This window comes from Ziziphus jujuba, chromosome 6, assembly GCF_031755915.1.
Source record: "Ziziphus jujuba cultivar Dongzao chromosome 6, ASM3175591v1".
Classification (NCBI taxonomy): domain Eukaryota; kingdom Viridiplantae; phylum Streptophyta; class Magnoliopsida; order Rosales; family Rhamnaceae; genus Ziziphus; species Ziziphus jujuba.
Window position 1 is genome coordinate 7,283,063 of NC_083384.1, and position 19,033 is coordinate 7,302,095.

The window sequence follows — 19,033 nt, forward strand, 5'->3', positions numbered from 1 at the left end:
TAATCAAAATTTAAAATACTTTCCCCAAATTAAAATTAGAAACCAACCAATTCTTTAAATATCCAACTAATAAAGGCAGGTAGAGGGAGTCCAGCTCCAGTGCTATTGCTATACACACATTATTTAATAGAATTCAATGCTCATTCTTGTTCAATTACTAAACTTCACTGATTCTTGCAAACCAACTGCCTAAGAAGATTCCAAGGAAGAGCCTTCTTCATGAATATTAGAGTGTGCTTCACGGTGCCCATAAACGCAACGTAGAGAGGGAATTGTAAGAGTGCGAACACCGTCACCGGAACAAAAGCCACACCGTAGACAAGAGTGGTGGTCCACCGCTTCTTCATACGGACGATCAGAATTACAGTGGCAGAGAAAGCCATCATGGTCACCGCCACTGCGAGGAACAAGAAGGTGAATGCCAGCGTAAGCTTTTGGGGAAGAGACTTGCGGAAGTCTTGAAGCCTGAAGGGAGAGGTGAGGATGGAGATGAACATCCCCACCGATGTGAGAGCGCTGACGAGGGATAGAATGTCCGTGATGGTGAAAATTGCAAAAAAAGGGAGGTGACGCAATATCGGAAGGCCCGTGGACTGATCTGAACCTCCTGGAACGGTATACGCTACCGTGAAGGCTACGGTGGCGATCAGCACTGCGATTACTGAGCAGGATTCTGATGTCCGCTTTAGCCAGTTTTGTGCCTCTTGGAGAAGATATGCATGAGACTTTTCAAAAAAGTCTGGGGCGGTTTGACCACCTTTGCTGTGGTTCATGACGTAATGGGAAGGAATTAATTTCCGTACGCGCTGCACACCATCATTTCACAATATATTAGCTAAACATTGGACAATGCTTGCTACATGTAACAAATAATATATGGTGGCTGTATAATATTAATAGTTGACAAATTGATAACCTCCTAAAATCATGAAAGATAAATCTAGATTAAAGCCAAGTTGTTTGATATCAAAAATTTATTTAAAGTAATCCTTAGTTGTAAAATAAAATTATCTCTTAATAAAAGGATAAAAATACATAATATGTGTGTTAGTTCATGATCACAAGCATTCATTTACAAACAAATTTGATGTATTTAACAAACCATGAAATAATGATAAAAAATTAAATACAATAGAATAAAACAATTTCAAAACAAGTTATATAAGCTGTATGTATGTATGTATATGATTAATTTTATCAAATTATATGTTAAAAATGTATAATTGGACTTCATTAACATTAATAAAGTAATAGGATAGGATAACTATTATTATTCCTTTTTATTTGAAGGATAAGTATAGGGAGTAAAATGTAATTAGCCATAAGTATAACTATACCTCAAACCATTTCAATTCATCTTGCAACAGAAGAGCAGGGTTAGGCAAACTTCGACCAGAATAATGGGTCATATCAGCAACATGGTGCAATAAGGTATAGCCATTGTCATCAATTCTCCGAACCAGTCTTGCCATTGGAATCTTCATCTTCCTCACACGTTCAAAGATATTCCTCTGGCGGTGCCTAATGGCAACATGCATAATACTAAGTCCTTGGTCGCTAACATGCTCTACTGCCTGAGGATACTCGTCGAGTATCCCATTAACAATCTCTTCTATACCCGTGCTAGTTGCTATAAGCAATGGTGTTATATTTGTAAGAATTAATGGTGAAGGAATATAATCATCTTTTTCCTCTTCATCTTGCTTCTTTCCTAATACAAGGGGTTTCTCTGATTCACTTTCTTCTGTTTTTCCAAAGGAAATGATTCCTATATCTGGTTTTATATCAGTTTTCTCCCATGACTTGTCTTTTTTTATGAGTAACTTAGCAAGTTTCCAACATGATTCATGCTTCTTCTTCTCATTTTGAATGTTGCCTACCATTGGCCATCCTATCCATAATAATAGCAATTTGTTCATAAAGAATTTAATTAATTTAGATAGAAATGCACTTCAACTTTCCAATGGCTGTTTAAGGCCTTTCAAAAAGTAATCTATAATTAATTAACACATAATGGGTTCAAAATTAATTACAATGATTATCAACTTCCAAATAAATGACTATACACTAAGGGATAACAAGTTTCCAAAAATATTTATTGTCTTCACTTTATAGGGCGGAATTAAATATGAAATAAATGTTGTAAAAAATGCAGGAAAGAAATGCTAATGAGAAATGCAAATATATACACCTAAGCAAATTGATATATCTCGTTTTAACATAAATTTTTTTATTAAATTTTAAATAATATTAAAAAAATTTAAAATTCAATTAATGGTCAAATATGGATTTAATAATTTATTAAAATTTTATTTACAGAAAAAGAAAGCCTATTTGAACTTCTTAGTGTAATCCAAAAATAGTTAAAAACATTACCTTCTTAATTTGAATCTAGTTATGTGTATATCTATATACATAGAGTGGTGAAATTAAAGATAAGTTAAGACACATACCAGCACATAGGAGCATCCATAAGCCAGAGTACAAGCTGGTTATTGCTGCAATTATGGGCAACACAATCAGTAGGTACCATTTGTCTGTATATATGTAAAATAATTTTGGATACATTTCGCCATCATTTATTTTGAAAAACTTATCAAATTTCCTTCGAGTGGTTTGACCAGGAAGTGTTAATTTTACCCTTCGTAAAAGTCAATTTAATATTTAATGGACCAAAGTACCCCTCTCTTATGTGATATATTAAAGAAATATAAATTTAATTATTAATATATGTACATTAAAGAAATATAAATTCTAGATATATTAAAGAAAAATGAAAATTCTAGATATATTAAAGAAAGATAAATTTAATTATTAATATCTATAGAAAATATGGTCAAATTAAATGAACATCATTTTGCCATCTGGCTTCCCCAGATAAGGATGTTCGCTGACTGATTTGGACCATCATGTATACCCAAGTTTGGAAAACGGGTGGAACCACGCGGCGGCCGCCAATTGGTTGGCCATACGCTTGGTCCGAGGATGGTCGGGTTACCATAGAAGAAGATGGTGGCTGGTTTTGGTGAATTTGCAGAAAGAGGAAGGACCAAGGAACTGCACGGGGTTCAAGAAGACCACCCTTCCCCATTCACCCCAAACACCTGATATATATATATATATATATATATTTGTTTTTTTTCCTTCTTTTTTTCTTTCTAATTATAATAATATGTGTAAATACTGTTATAAGTAACGGATCAGAATTAACGGCTTGGGTCTATTTTTTTTTTTTTTTTTGGGATGGTTTTTTAAAATCATCGGAGCAATAAGTAAGCACACCTAAGGGATGTAAATGTAAGTTGACCCTTTATATAAAAGAATAAAACAAATTTCATTTATATCATTTTAATTTTGTTATTAGTTTTTTAAAAAAATATTATTAATTTTTTATTTATCAAAACAGATTTATTTATTTTTTTAAAATTAATATTTTATAATTGTATAATATTATACATAAATAATTTTGTTGTTTAAATGTTAAAATTAATTTAGTAAAAATTGATAAAAATAGAAAGATGAATCTATTTTTATAAATTTAAAAAATAAAAATAAAAACAATAATTTTTTAAAAGTATGAAGTTTAAGTAGAATAATAACAAATAAAAAATAAAAAAAAGTATAAATAAAATTTTCATTAAAAATAATAACCATGTATGGCAATATGCATGCTTTTCAGTAATTACCTCTATTGAAGCTTAAAGAGCAAGATGGATGCAGGTGAATTTTACCCCGTCCACTTTCCAAGTCGTTGCGGTGACCCAAATTCATTTGATCACATTTATCATCATCCTGTTCATTATTTGGAAGACCTATTATATATAAATATAAAAGATCAGAAAATTTTAGATTAATTATTATTTTTTATAAAAAAATTCAATGTATAACTAAAATTAAAAAAAAATTATTATAAGCTTTATACTTACAGGAATAGATAAATGATTCAAATTTGCCCAACCACTTTTGAAAGCCGATGGCATGTTTGCCAATAGCTGAAGACATGATCTACTTTTATTATCCAAGAGATCTCCCAATATTTCATCATTTTTAAATAACCATAATGCTGTTTCTGTTTTCAAACCCCATACATTATTTATTTTATTAATTCAACATATACTACAATACATACATATTAATTTCTAAACATTAACATATACGTAGCATATAGAATTTGAAGGGAAGCATTTCTACCACAAAAGTTATTTTGGATAAGATCATTTTCTTTTAAAATAAAAATAGAAATTCCCAAACAGAAAAGAAAGAACAACTTTGTTATAAGAATAGAAATTAAAAAGTTTTTTGTTTATCTAAACTTTAATAGAGAGAGCAACGAAGGGGACAGAGAGACCTAATTAAGCTTTGGAGTTTTGAAGGCCTAGCTAATTCTGAAAGGCATTGTGTAGGAAAAGTGATATTAGTGGAAATGAGTGGAATTGGCATCCATACTTTCCCATGCCTAAAGTAGAACCCATCGATGATGGAAAAACTCAATGGGGTTCCGAATAGCTGTAGCCACATAATGGAATCTTGACCTTTGGTTTTGGTAGAAATTTGGATGCTATTAATTTGTGCTACACAACTACATATACACTTAGCCTTATCAAGTAAACATACAGTTATCCAACTCATAAGAAATAACTAGAGTTTGGCTCAATGGTGGACCCTTCACACCCACATGAGATCCTGGCTTCGAGTCAAGAAATTCTGGGACGATATCTAGAACACACCGTGGGGTCCAAGAGATGGCTCTAAAAAACAAACAAGAGAAAAGGCAAATAAAAAAGCTCAGATTAAGGAGATCATGTAGTTAATGCATATAGTTTAGAAGATCGAAGTTAAAAGAAGCATTTCGATCTTAACATGCAGCGTACTATGATCATTGTGGCAGAGTAATAAAAAATTTTATGATACTTCCTATTTACTTTTGGACAAACACACAAGGGGGGGGGGGGGGGGGGGGAGAAACTTCAGATTGAGATTAAAAGCTAGTTTGAAAGAGAGAGAGAGAGAGACCGAAGTGTTGGCCATGGATGGCACTTTGAAGAATGGAGGTATTATCATCTCTGATGCGCTGAATATGCATATTGCGGTGGCGGCTTCGCACCTCAGAAGCTAAATACTTGACCATTTCTGTCATACCAAATGCAGCAGCTCTAAACATTGGAGTTTCTCCTAAAGCATTTCTAGCCTCAAGCTGCTCTGGAGACCAACGCATCAACACTTGAGCTGCTTCAATATTTCCAATAGCGCCAGCCTCATGAAGAGGTGTGTTTTTCTTATCGTCGGCTCTAGCAATTGGCGGGTTTGGCACAATCTGAATCAATTCTTCAAGGGGGCTCTTAGTTCTACTGTAAACAGCTATATGAAATGCGGTGTCATTAGTGACTGTGAGAGGATAAAACACTGCTTCTCTGTTTTCTTCATAGAACCTTTTCATTCTTTCCCAATCTCCTTCTAAGGCTGCTCGGTATGGCTCTGTAACTAATCCTTGAACGCTTCCCATCTCTAATCTATCCACCTTTAGATCCTCTACCTTAGCTTGCTCTGATGATCATCCTTGCAGGTGAGAATATGCTTTTGACATAAAACATTATAAAGATATCCAGTAAAACAATTGTAGGTTTCCTTACCTCTGAAACTCAGAAACACTTCATTCTTTTCTTGAGAAAAAGAAGAAGAATAAGAAGCATTCATGTTTATAACCTGCAAATCCACAAGCAAATTAGTAACAAATTGAATGGAGGCTTGGTCTTGGGGCTAACTAGTAACTACATGTGCCTCTGCTCCCCATACCTCTGCCCTCCCCAACGACGTTGCTGCAGGTAGGTTCTCAGATGCCGTATCGCACTCTTCTGTTGTTTCTCCGACAGCCAGCTGACATAACTCACCAATACCCAAAACGATGTGTTTCCTGGTTGGAGGAGAGCAAGAGACTTACAAAGGGGTTTAACCGCGTTAACTTTATTTTTACTTTTAGTCAACATATTCTTGTAATAATGAAAAGTCAAGCCACGTCAACGTTATTTTTATTTATTTTTAATTTTAGTCAACATATACCAGTAATAATGCAAAGTGAACATAATAACGAAAATGACTTTTTTTTTTTTTTTTTTTAAATGTAAAAGACTCTTTAGGCCGAGCCAATGCACTATGAATTTGACGTTCATATTAAAATTTCTCAAGAAAAAAATTATTTTTTTAATTTATTTGGAAACAGCATTTATTGTTCCATTGCACCTTCCAAGAAATAAAAAAGAAAGACCCCTTTTTTTTTTTTTTTTTTTTTTTTACTCTCTTTCTCCTTGTTTTTTTGGGCAAATAAATAAAAAGAGAACTTAATTGCATGTTAAGAAAAAAAAATAAATTATGTGCTTTTCTATTTATTTGCGTGTTCTTTAATTTGCTTAGTTAATTTAATTAGCTGCTAGTAGTTAAAGGAGAGCGTATTGGAATGGAAAGTAATGGTCCTCTTGAGAAGAATGAAAGTTGGCTGAAAGTGACAACAAAAATGTGTCCTCATCAATATTGGAAATTTCTGGGTCACAAATTATATTCAAAATATGTCCACAAAACAAAGCTACAATAGAAACTGTTAAACTAATATAGAATTGTTAAGTTCAGCAGTGAGACCACATATATGTAACCCTTTATATGTAACCCTTTATGACTGTCTTTTTTTCGGTTATGTAAAAACATTTAAATGGCAAACAAAAACAAACCGACATTAACTCCAATTGGGGGAAAAAAAAAAAAAGTCTTAATTTATTTGGAATTATTTGAAAGATATTTTGTCATTGCATTGCACCTTCCAAGATAAGAAGATCTTTATTTTCTTTTCCAAACAAAAATAAACTAATATTATCTCCACTTGACCAAAAAAAATCTTAATTTATTTGGAATTATAATGGATGGAATAAAAATAGTGATCGAAAATATAGAAATTGTAACATTTTGTTTATATTGGCGAATCTGTCACTAAAAAAAATATCTTAATTTATTTGAAAGATGCTTTATCAGTGCACCTTCTAAGAAAAGAAAATCTTTATTTTCTTTTTCAAAGAAAAACAAACTAATATTATTTCCAATTGACAAAAAAAAAATTAATTTATTTGGAAATATGATGGATGGAATAAAGATAGTGTCAAAGATAGAGAAATTCTACTACCCCATCTTGATTGGCAGAGCTGTCACTTTATGGTCCATCCAACCGAGTAGACAGAGCACACGGCACCACATTTTTCAAATCCTTCTAGGTTTGAAGCTTCTAGAGAGCTAGACCATCCATTAGAATGCCTTATTGACAAACAGACTTGCCGACTTGATGGTGGATGCAACGAACGTGAAAACTCTCCTAAATGACCTTTTTTTAAAAAAAAAATGAGCCCCTCGAAAGCTTGAGGCAAATAAACGAATTTTTGTTCTACGTTTTTTAGCTATATATCCCCGTTTAATTTTGGTAATTGAATAAATGAAACTTTGATGAATAACTAATTGATTTCTTTTTTTTTTTTCAAAAAATATAGCCAATCACGATACAATACATATTATACTTATTGTCTCGAAGCAAAATTGGTACACACCATATGCCTTATAGGAAATTTCACTGTATCTGAACGATATAGAAGCGTTACATTTTTTATACTACCGATACAAAGTAGGAGACAATCAAACACAGAAATCACTGAATCACCAGAAAATCACTCCCAACAGCAACAATGATAAGTTTACTTCTTGGTTCTCCATCTTTTAATTTCTCTTCTTTCTTTCTTTGTTTCTTCTTCACTTTCCCACTTTCATGTATTTTCCAGGGGTTTCTATTTGTTTTGGACACCCGTACCTACCTATTATCTTCTATTTCCTTTATTTTCCACTTTCGTAAAGATGAGAAGAATTATGCAACCTCGTTTTCTTCGTCAATGCCTATTTACTGTTCTATATTTACTACCTTTTAAATTTGGGATGTGGCGATGTAGGTCTGGGATGGGGTATCATTACAATATTATTATGTTCCCTTGGTAGTTTTTATTCTTAAATTTCCTTGGCCTTACTTATTGTCTCTTTTCTTGCATATATGATTATATCATTTAAATTATTACCTTTATATATATATATATATATATATTTATATGGTATGTTAAAAACTTTTAATATATATATATATATTATATTATGTCTTAATAAAAATTAAATTTTAAATCATATCTTAAGATATACGATACATTTTTTTTGTGAAAACGATACACGATATGATACACATTTTAACAATCAGGTAACCAATATAAATTATAAAGGCTATCGGATGAGTCTGTGATTTGTAATCCTCCATTTGAAGTTTCTTTTGGCTTAATGCAATCCTTATTTCCTAAATAAATAAATAAATGTGTACGGGAACAGGAAACATATATCAACACTATATTTGACTATATTTGGATTAAAGGGAGGAAAGAAAAAGAGAGGATAAGCTTAATGAGGAAAATAAAGGAAAGAAAAGGAAGAGAAATATTTATTAACAACTATTGTTTGGATGATTAATAAATGTAAAGGAATGAAACAAAAAATATTAATAATAATTGTTGTTTAATAAAAATAAAAGGAGAAGGAAAAAATAATTAATGCAATTTATGTTTTTTACAAAAATATTCAATATACAAAATATCTCAATCTATTTTTTTTTTTAACAAAATAAGATTAATTTTGGAATATCAAAAGGCTTCCTTAATTTGTTTTCCTTTTCTGTTAAATTTGAATGCAAAGCTAGACTCATTAAAATACATATATTTTAATCCTCTCATTCGCTTTTCTTTATTTCTTTATCCTTTCATTCTCACTAATTTGGGCTATCATGAAGAGTCAGACTTTTTAGGCTACTCCAAATGCTTTCCGTTATTGATTTCAATATCCACTACTAGAATTGCATTGATAAATGACGCCATAAATGCGCTGCACAAAATAAACAATGACATATCGCACAGCATCACCTAACATTCTGCCACCAAAGCCATAAGACCACAAGCGACGCAGTATGAGAGTCGCCTATCTTTGAGTTTTTAGAGACGCCTATTGACTTTTAGCGACGCATTCTATCAATCCACTTATAGCGATGCATTATTTAGCGACATTTTACCACAATGTTGCTAAAAATATATTAGTAACTATTTCATATAGCATCGGTAAATATATTCGTCACTAATAAATCTCTTATTTAGCAACGAATGTGTTAATGCGTCGGCTTTTTTTTTTATTTTGTAAAAAGTGATTAAAATAGTAAAAATATAAAAATAATTAAAATACAAAAAAAACTAAAACTAGCTTCATCCAAAATAATTAGAATATAAAAATTTAAAATAAATATTTTTTCATAACAAATTAATTATCAAATAAATTAAATATTATCTCATTGACATATTTTTACATAATTTGTAAACTATTGGATTTTTTCATAGCAAATTTAATATTAATTAAACTTCCATGAATGCATATTCATTGAGATGGAAGTTGACGTTCTCTTGTTGACAATATTACATCCTCATACTGCACATGGAAAAATTTAAAAAATTATTAACATTTATGCAAAATAAATAAAATATTAATTATTGTTAAATTTGTAATTTAGTAAATGGAAATTTAAAGAATATTACCATTGTTCTTAAGATTTTACGAGGCACATTTCTTCTAATTAAAAGTGGAAAATACAGAATGAAGCATATCAAAAAAATAATTAAATGAATAATAATAAATGTCATAAATATTATTTAAAATATAAGTTAATAAATATACATACCAATTTATTTAGAAGACATTCTTTATCCATATCCTCTTACAGTCATTACAAACATAGCTACTTTTACATTTATCCTCATTATCATTTTCATCGACACTTGGTAACTATATGACAAATGGATTGTGAGCTATCATAGAATCTCCAAAAACATCTTCTTCAACAAAAGTATGATATTGTGGTGAAGTTTAAACAACAGACTATCTCGAATCAAGTTGATCTTCAACATAAAATAATTGTTGAACTTAGCAAAATAATGTCAAGCAATATCATAAACAAAATATCTACAAAAGCAAGACTAATAAAACCCAACGAACCTAACCTACGGTTAAAATGAAAAAAAAAAAAAAAAACCCAACCCACCACATGTCTCCGCCAACCACAAAGAAAAGAGAAACTTACCTAAATGATGAAGACAAAGAAAGAAGAAACCCAAAAAATCACGAGGGTGACACATAGAAACCAAGCTTCCCGGGCCGACGGCAACATAGGCAAATGTAAAATGAAACCTGAAATATCCCACTCTTCAAATCTCTCTTACATTGCTTCCAAATCTAATATCTATTAGGTAGTGTACTTTATGTAGTTTTAAAAAAGAAAAAGGATTCAAAGGCGCTCATAAAAAATTTAAAACACGCCAAAAATTTTCAAAAAATTACAAAAAGGTGACCCTTTTGAAGATATTTTTTTTAAAAAAAAATTAAAAGAACAGGCGATGCATTTACATCTTAAAAATTCGTCTGTTCTATCAATGTCATTATTTTTTTAATATTTTTTTATTCTTCATCTAAAAATAAATACTAAAAATATTTCTTATATATGTGAAACAAAAAAAATATTTCTTTTTTTATAAAAAGCAAAAAGAGTTGCCAGATACTTTTTATTTTTTTTCTTTTTTAATAGTTATTAATTTGCTTTTAAAGTATAGTTTATTTATTTTTAAAAGTTGCAAGTATTAAAATAAATTTTTTTAATTAAGAGAACAAGCAATGCATTTACAATTAAAAATGTCGCCTTTTCTCTCAATTTCATTTTTTTTCTTTGATTAATTTTTTATTTTTCATCTACAAATAAACACTGAAAATATTTTTTAAAAATGCGAACAAAATATCGAAGATCGTTGTTTATTTTTCTGTTTTTCAAGTACACCTTTATTATTTATAAAATTTGCATGTTTTTAAATTTTTTTTTTAATTGAGAGAACAGGCGACGCATTTCCTTCAAGAAGAGTCGTCTGTTCTTGAATTGTGGGATCAAGCAACGCATTATGGTCAAAAAGCGTTACCTGTTCCATTTTTTATATTTTCTTTATAATCTTTAAATCATTTTTTAATTGTTCATCTACAAATATATTCATATAGCAATCTAATGAACATAAATTCCATTGATCTAAAAACAGAAAATAGTTTTATCAATGTTTTTATCAATTATTCACATATATGTGTATAGACGGAACACAAAATATCTCAAGATCCAATTTGGATAGGGTACCGAATATAGAATTCTAATTCAACAAGCATTTATTGACCAATTTATCTACATAAATATGTTAAATGAGCTTAACTTTCATGTGTTTGTGGTCAATGATAACTTACTTGTTTTTAAAAATTGAAAGTCTATTAAATTGCTTTTTCTTAAAAATAAAAAAATAAAAAAATTGAAGGAATCGGCGATACAATTCCATTAAAACACGTCGCCTATTCCATGTTTTATTATTATTTTTTAATTTTTAATTAGTTTTTTTGATTGATCATCTACAAATTAAAAAAAAAAAGTTTGCAAAATTAAAAAAAAATTACTAAAAACAATTTTCAAATTCAAAAAAAGTTAAAATTGGTTGGGTGAAAAGGCGATGCAGTTTTGGTGACTCTTTGATAAAACATTGTATTGTCTAACACTATATTAGCTAGTTCTTGTTGTATTATTACATCTAAGTCATTTGGTCTAGTGGTATGGTGATTCTTTGAGGGTGTGAGAGGTTTTGGATTCAATTCTTAGCATGGCCCTATATGATTTTATTTTAAAAAAAAGAAAAGGCGATGTAGTTGGTGAAAAATACGTCGCCTATTCTATTTGACGACTCTTTGTTAAAATAATATGTCGCCTAAAACTATATTAACTAATTCTTGCTATATTATTATATCTAAGTCATTTGGTCTGATGGTGTGGTGATTCCTTGAGAGTGTAAGAGGTCCTGGGTTTAATTCTTGGCATGGTCCTATCTGCTTTTTTTTTTTTATGGGTTTATACATGTGTAAATAAAAAAATTGAAAAAAAAAGAAGAAGAAAAGGCGACGCAGTTGGTGAAAAATATGCCGTCTGTTCCTCTATTTGGCAACTCTTTGTTAAAACAATGCATCGCCTAAAACTATATGAACTAGTTCTTGCTATATTATTTCATCTAAGTCATTTGGTCTGGGGGTATGGTGATTCCTTAAGAGTGTAAGAGGTCCTGGGTTCAATTCTTGGCATTCAATTTTTTGCATGGCCCTATCTGATTTTTTTTTTATGGGTTTGTACATGTATAAATAAAAAAATTGGAAAAAAAGAAAAAAGAAAAGGCGATGCAGTTGGTGAAAAATGCGTTGCATGTTCCTCTATTTGGCGACTCTTTATTAAAACAATACATCGCCTAAAACTATATTAACTAGTTCTTGCTATATTATTACATCCAAGTCATGTAGTCTGGTGGTGTGGTGATTCCTTGAGTTGTTGAAAAATTACATTGATTGAAAATAACTGCTTTATTACGGGTCGCCTGTTCCCTTTATCTTTAAAAAAAAAAAAAAATCATCTCAGTTATATTGCTTAAATATTTTCACTGGTTATTTGAAGTTAAAAGAAAATCAGATTGATTAAAAAAACAAAAAAAAAAAGGAATAGGCAACGGGGAATGAAGGTGTTGCGTCGCCTATTCCCTTTATCCTTAAAAAAAAAAAAAAAAATCCACCTCGGTTATATTGCTTAAATATTTTCACTAGTTATTTGAAGTTGAAAGAAAATCATATTGATTATTAACAAAAAAAAGAAAAAAAGGAACAGGCAATGCGTAATGAAGTCTGTGCATCTCCTGTTACCTATATCTTTAAAAAAAAAAAAAAAATAGCTCAGTTATGTTGCTTAAATATTTTCACTGGTTATTTTAAGTTGAAAGAAAATTAGATTGATTTTAAGAAGAAAATTTTAACAGGTGATGTGTAATAAAGAGGTTGTATCGCCTGTTCCCTTTATCTTAAAAAAAAAAAAAGAATATTATTTAAGAGATTTGCAATAATAATTGTACAACCACCTCGGTTATATTGCTTAAATATTTTCACTAGCTATTTGAAGTTGAAAAAAAATCACATTGATTTAAAAAAAAAAAAAATAGGTAACAGGCAACGCATAAAGAAGGAGTTGCATCGCCTGTTTGCTTTATCTGAAAAAAAAAAACAAAAATCCTTCCTTAAATATTTTTACTGGTATTTAAACTTGAAAAAAATCACATTAATTTTTTAAAAAAAATGGTAACATGCGATGCATAATGAAAATGTTGCATCGCCTGTTTGCTTATATTAAAAAAAAAAAAAAAAAAAAAAAAAAAAAAAAAAACAACTCATTTATATTGTTTATGTGAGATCTCACATTGGTTGGAAAGGAAAACGAAACACTCCATGTAAGTGGATGTGGATACCTTTCCCTTGAGAGACCTTCCTGTGAAGAAGCAAAACCGTGAAGGTAGGATTGGGCTCACCATCTAGCTTCCAAAGCAGACAATATCTCGGTTGGGCCTGGGAGACCCGGACCAGTGGGACTGGCAGGTGTAAGGGTTGAAAGAGGATTCCCTCTAACCACTGAGAGGCCTTTTAAAAACCTTGAGGGCTGGTTTGTAAGAGGATTTTCCAGGCCCAAAGAGAACAATATCTTATGCGGGTGGTCTGGGCTGTCACAGATGGTATCAGAGCTGGACCCGGATCGGTGTGCCAGCAAGGACGCTGGGCCCTAAGGGGGGAGGATTGTGAGATCCCACATCAGTTGGAAAGGGGAACAAAACACTCCATATAAGTGGGTGTGGATACCTTTCCCTTGAAAGACCTTCCTATGAGAAAACAAAACCGTGAGGGATAGGATTGGGTTCACCACCTAGCTTCCAAAGTGGACAATATCTCGGTTGGGCCTGGGAGGTCGGGGCCAGTGGGACTGGCAGGTGTAGGAGTTGGAAGAAGATTCCCTCTAACCAGTGAGAGGCCTTTTAAAAACCTTGAGGGCTGGGTTGTAAGAGGATTCTCTAGGCCCAAAGAGGATAATATCTCATGCGGGTGGTCTGGACTGTCACAGCTTAAATATTTTACTAGTTTTTTGGGGTGACTTGGAATGAATCCATTGCGTCGCCTGTTCCCTTTATCTTAAAAAAAAAAAAACAAAAAAACAAAAAAACAGAAAACCACTTCAATTATATTGCTCAAATATTTTGACTCGTTATTTAAAGTTGAAAGAAAATCACATTGATTTAAAAAAAAATTAAGTGAACAGGTGACGTGTAATGAATCTGTTGTGTCACCTGTTACCTTTATCTAAACAGAAAAAAAAAAATTACAAGACATTTGCAAGTTTAATTAACAGAAAATAAACTGTACATGAAAAATTATATAATTGAATAATAACCTCGTATAATTAAATTTTGTTATTATGCAAACATAGATAAGTGGTTGGTTAATCATTTTGCATGAGTCTAGCATTTAAACAATACAATTAAGATAAAATATACAAACAGTGTTAAAGGCGACTCTGTTCAGCCTCATATTCAGTGACGTTGAACGGCAGGGTCTCGTGTTGTCGTTTTTAGCGACCGTTTGACATCAATAATTTTTGGATGCGTCGTATATTTATTGAATTTTTACTGACGTATTAACCTCAGAGTCGAGGTGTTGTTTTTCAGACACATTTTTTTCGTAGCGTTGCTAAATTAGTGTCGCTAAATTTTAATTTTCGCATAGTGCTCGTACAACTACGTATATCCATCTCTTAAAAAGATAAACTTATACAATCATCCGAGATTTCTTAAAGGCTTGGGCAATCATCAAGAGTCAGCCTTTTCAGACTACTCATCTTCGGTATTGATTTCAATCTTGTACAACTACGTATATCCATCTCTTCAAGAGATTAACTCATACAATCATCTGAGATTTCTTGAAGCGTTTCTAGGTTTGGCCAGTCATCAAGAGTCAGCCTTTTCAGACTACTCATTTTCTAAATGCTTTCTAGTTTTGATTTACCCATGAAGAATATTCAACATTGACTTGGGTTTCTAGAGTTATCTGTTATGTTTGATATATATGGACAACAAGTAATGTCAGGACCCGTCTAAAATTCCTCACCGGAACCCTAGACAAGCCCTGATCCCAGGGAAACACCACCGAACCTTCCAACGGAAAAACCGGCACCATCTCTCCTAAGGGTAGGACTTACCACAAAATTCCCTGCACATAAAACACACTCCAATAAACATCACCTTATTCCTCCCACCTTACTACAATTTGTTTTTACAAATTTACAGCACTCCAAAATAATAATAGGGAAACAGTAAGTAATTAAACAAATATCTGTCTAATTCGTATACAGAGCATTATACAAATAAATATGAAATTTATACAATGACAGATGAAGCAATACAAGATGGAGAGGAAAAAGGGAGGAAAAGCTTCTCTTGGACTTTTGGCAATGAACTGAGACGTCGGGCTTGCCCCGGACGATCAACGTCTACTAACCTGAACCTAGGGGAATGAAATTTAAAAACATGAGATGCTAATCATCTCAGAGTGACCCAATCTATTATACAATAATAATAATAATAAAAGGGTAAATAACTTAGTTAATTGATTAATAAGAAATAAGTAACTAAATAATGTCTTTAAAAATAATATTTTGTTTCAAAACCTTCATGATTCACTCAGTTGGAAAAGTTCCATTTTTAAAATATTTTCGCAAAACCCAATCTTTTATGCGCTAAAAGTCAAGGAATAATTAATTTAATAAAAAATTAAATAATCAAATTACGAATAAAATATAATAAAATAAATTTAGAATACTTCCATTAAAAAAATATAACATAAAAGTGAAATTCAATATATAATTCATAAAATCTGATTTGATAAATCAAAATAAACAGTATCAAAAATATAATTTAAATAATTACAAACAATCATGTAAAATAAGTAGTAGAAAAATACTATAATATTCATTTTGGAATATTCAACCAATCTATATAATATTTTTATGGCAAGAAGCATTTTAAAAACATTAATTTAAAATAAATGACATAAAATATAAATAATTATATTTTAGAAAATAGTAATTGGAAATAGGTGATAAAATAAATTAAATACATTTAATTTAAATACGATTTTAAAACTTTAGGATTTGAAATTTATATCTGAAAAATAATATTTGATGCACCACACTATATATGTCAGGACCCGTCTAAAATTCCTCACCGGAACCCTAGACAAGCCCTAATCTCAGGGAAACCCTACCGGACCCTCCAATGGAAAATCCGGCAGAACCTCCCCTAAGGGTTGGACTTACCACAAATCTTACTTGCACAGAATTTACACTTCTACAAGCATTTCCTTATTCCTCCCACCTTACTACAATTTGATCCACAACTTTCAGCACTCCGATAAAATAAACAAGAAATTCATACAGTATTGATACAATAGGTCCAGTAAGTATACAGAGCATCATAAGTTACAGATGAGTGTGAAAGTTATACAACATAAAATAGGAAACAATAATGCAATAGAATACAAGGAAGCATAACTCTTTGAAACTCAACAGCAACAAACGTCGAGCTTGATTCTGATGTCGTCTACCAGCTCGAACCTAAGGGAACGGAATTTAAAAACGTGAAATGCTAATCATCTCAGTGAGTGACTCTATTTACTGTACAATTATAATAGTAACAAAAATTATAGCACATTTGAATAACTAACAATAAATGAGTAAATAAATAATAATTAATTGAAAATAATATTTTTTCTCAAAATTCTCACGGTTCACTCTGTTAGAAAAGTTCCCTTTTTAAAATATTTCACAAAACCCAGCAATTATATTTCCCCAAAATCAAGGTAGCCAATAAATAATTAATTAAATAATAAATAAATGGAATATCAACATTTAAAATACAAAATCATGCAAATAATAATATAGAGCACCACAATTTATATGAAAATATTTAATCAATAACTACCAATAAAATGCAACAATTTTTGGAATCCAATGCACTCAGAAAAATAATCCGGAATAAAGTAAATTTTTAATAACAAATAATCAATCATATAAAAAATGCCATAAAAATTATTTGTTTGAAATAAATGGTAAAATTTAAATACATTAACCATTTTTAATTGAATAGTATTTCCAAATAATAAGTTTAAAAATTCAAATCGAAAATAACCTGACGCACCATACTATATACCAGTGATGCCCTGCGGTACTCAGCATCCTGAGCACTCTCAGGCAGGGGGTTAAAGAGAGAACCGACATACGGTCGCTTCGACGTCCCGACAGCGCCGCTACTAAAACCTGTCATCCCAGCATAGGAGGAGGGCGGTTATGTGCACTATACTAAACCGGCCTGCCCTCAGGTCCATAGGTAACTCACAGGAGACTGTCATCCCGGCCTAGGAGGAGGGCGGTTATGTGCACTATACTAAACCGGCCTGCCCTTAGGTCTATAGGTAACTCACGGGAGACTAAAATCTGCTCGCTAATCATAATCTCATGTACAGTACAGAACACCGGTACTGCATAAGTGCGTCTAAAATAATTAAAATAAAATAAATACCAATAGCCCATTTTTATTATTACCAAAAATTTCTGAAATTTACTGTGGGAGTTATAAAAATCTCCAATCACACATTCCTTGCATTTCTCACCATAAATCATCAATATAGAAAAGAAATATGGTTTACTCAAAACCATGAAATCAACCACCTCGCATTATAAATGCATAATTACCTTTTTAAAACATACAGTACCATCATACCAATATTTTTCTTCAAATCCTTTAAATCAATTTTTTCCTCCAAAATAATATATAAGGCTCACAAAAATATTTAAATGTATTTTTTCTTCATAAGCCCTTGATTGTACATGAAAATTCTCGGTAAAAATAATAATAATAACAATCTAGAATTTAAATCATAAATTCTTTGAATTTCTCCAATATTCAATCATGGCATCAAAATATATATATGTATGCATATAACCAAACATCCAAAATTTCACATTATAAAATAAATACCCAATTTTATAAAATTCCAACCACATACATATATTTTCCAAATATTCAAATATCACCAAATAAATATAAATCATCACCCGAAAATAGTTTTTAAGGTGGGTCACTCACCTGGAGCACGCAATTAACCCAAGATCCTCCATGGGATCAATTCCACAATGCACACGTGCTCCTAGAACAACAACATTACATATCTCAAATAAATTAATATTTTATTCGGATAAATAATACCCCGGTACCCTGGGGGACTAACACATACGTTAACCAAAATTGACGAGTAATATACTGAATCGAAGCTTGAGTGACGAGGATTACGAATCCAGTCTTACTTCCTGGAGATCGGACCGGTGGTGGCCGGAATCTCGCAGGAAAGCTTTCGGCCTTTAGAACCTCGATTCTCCCAAACCTTTGTGAATTGGAGGAAAGGGACACTGGATTTGGATTCACGGGGTCGGAATTAGTGGGAAAAGCTGGGTGGTGCAACCTAGAACTCGCCGGAATAGTGATTTTTTCGGCGAGCTGTCGCCGTCACGGGCAACCATCGCCTCCGGCAGCGCATGCGGTGGCCACTGACAGCGATTTTCAGCAGGGAGGTAGGTCTCGAGGTGGGTGTTCCAATGGGACTGGCGGTGGGGCAAACGGTGCCGAAATTAGGAGAAATCTGGGTTTGAAGGTGGCGGTGCTGCCGCCGAAAAAAACCTCGATAAGGGCACGTCGCCGGTCGGTTGGCCATAAAATTTTAGGGGTTGGCCGGAAATGGAGAGGCTCTCTTGCCTGGCCAGTGCGTGTGGCAAGATTCGGCCGGAAAAGTTTGCAACTCCGGCGGCCGGTGGTTCTCTCTTTCTCTCTCCTCTCTCTCTTTCTCTCTCCTCCCCCCCTCTTTTCACATCGATTTAAGGCAACCGTAGGTGGCACTGTTCACCTACATGGACCTCTAAGATGTCGACACGTGGTGTCACTGTTCATGCACTGTG

The 19,033-nt window shown here is 32.0% G+C and overlaps 1 protein-coding gene and 1 pseudogene across 1 annotated transcript; both read right to left on the minus strand.

Moving 5' to 3' along the window:
• Positions 1-6,077, minus strand: LOC107435263 (uncharacterized). The gene is made up of 7 exons (XM_060818086.1): positions 5,794-6,077; positions 5,631-5,703; positions 5,014-5,544; positions 3,687-3,812; positions 2,454-2,498; positions 1,338-1,891; positions 1-806 (listed from the first exon to the last, which is right to left on the minus strand). The coding sequence occupies exons 2-7, from the start codon at positions 5,692-5,694 to the stop codon at positions 165-167; spliced, it is 1,962 nt and encodes a 653-aa protein (XP_060674069.1). The 5' UTR covers positions 5,695-5,703; positions 5,794-6,077; the 3' UTR covers positions 1-164.
• Positions 5,769-19,033, minus strand: part of LOC132803976 (uncharacterized) — a 23,643-nt pseudogene continuing 10,378 nt past the window's right edge.

Coding starts and splice junctions, on each gene's coding strand:
- LOC107435263 (XM_060818086.1), bottom strand. CDS start 5,694: ATGAATGCTTCTTATTCTTCTTCTTTTTCTCAAGAAAAGAATGAAGTG. Junction 3,813..5,013: donor CATCCATGGCCAACACTTCG/GTCTCTCTCTCT, acceptor TATATATAATAG/GTCTTCCAAATAATGAACAG. Junction 2,499..3,686: donor CTCTTTAAGCTTCAATAGAG/GTAATTACTGAA, acceptor CCATAATTGCAG/CAATAACCAGCTTGTACTCT.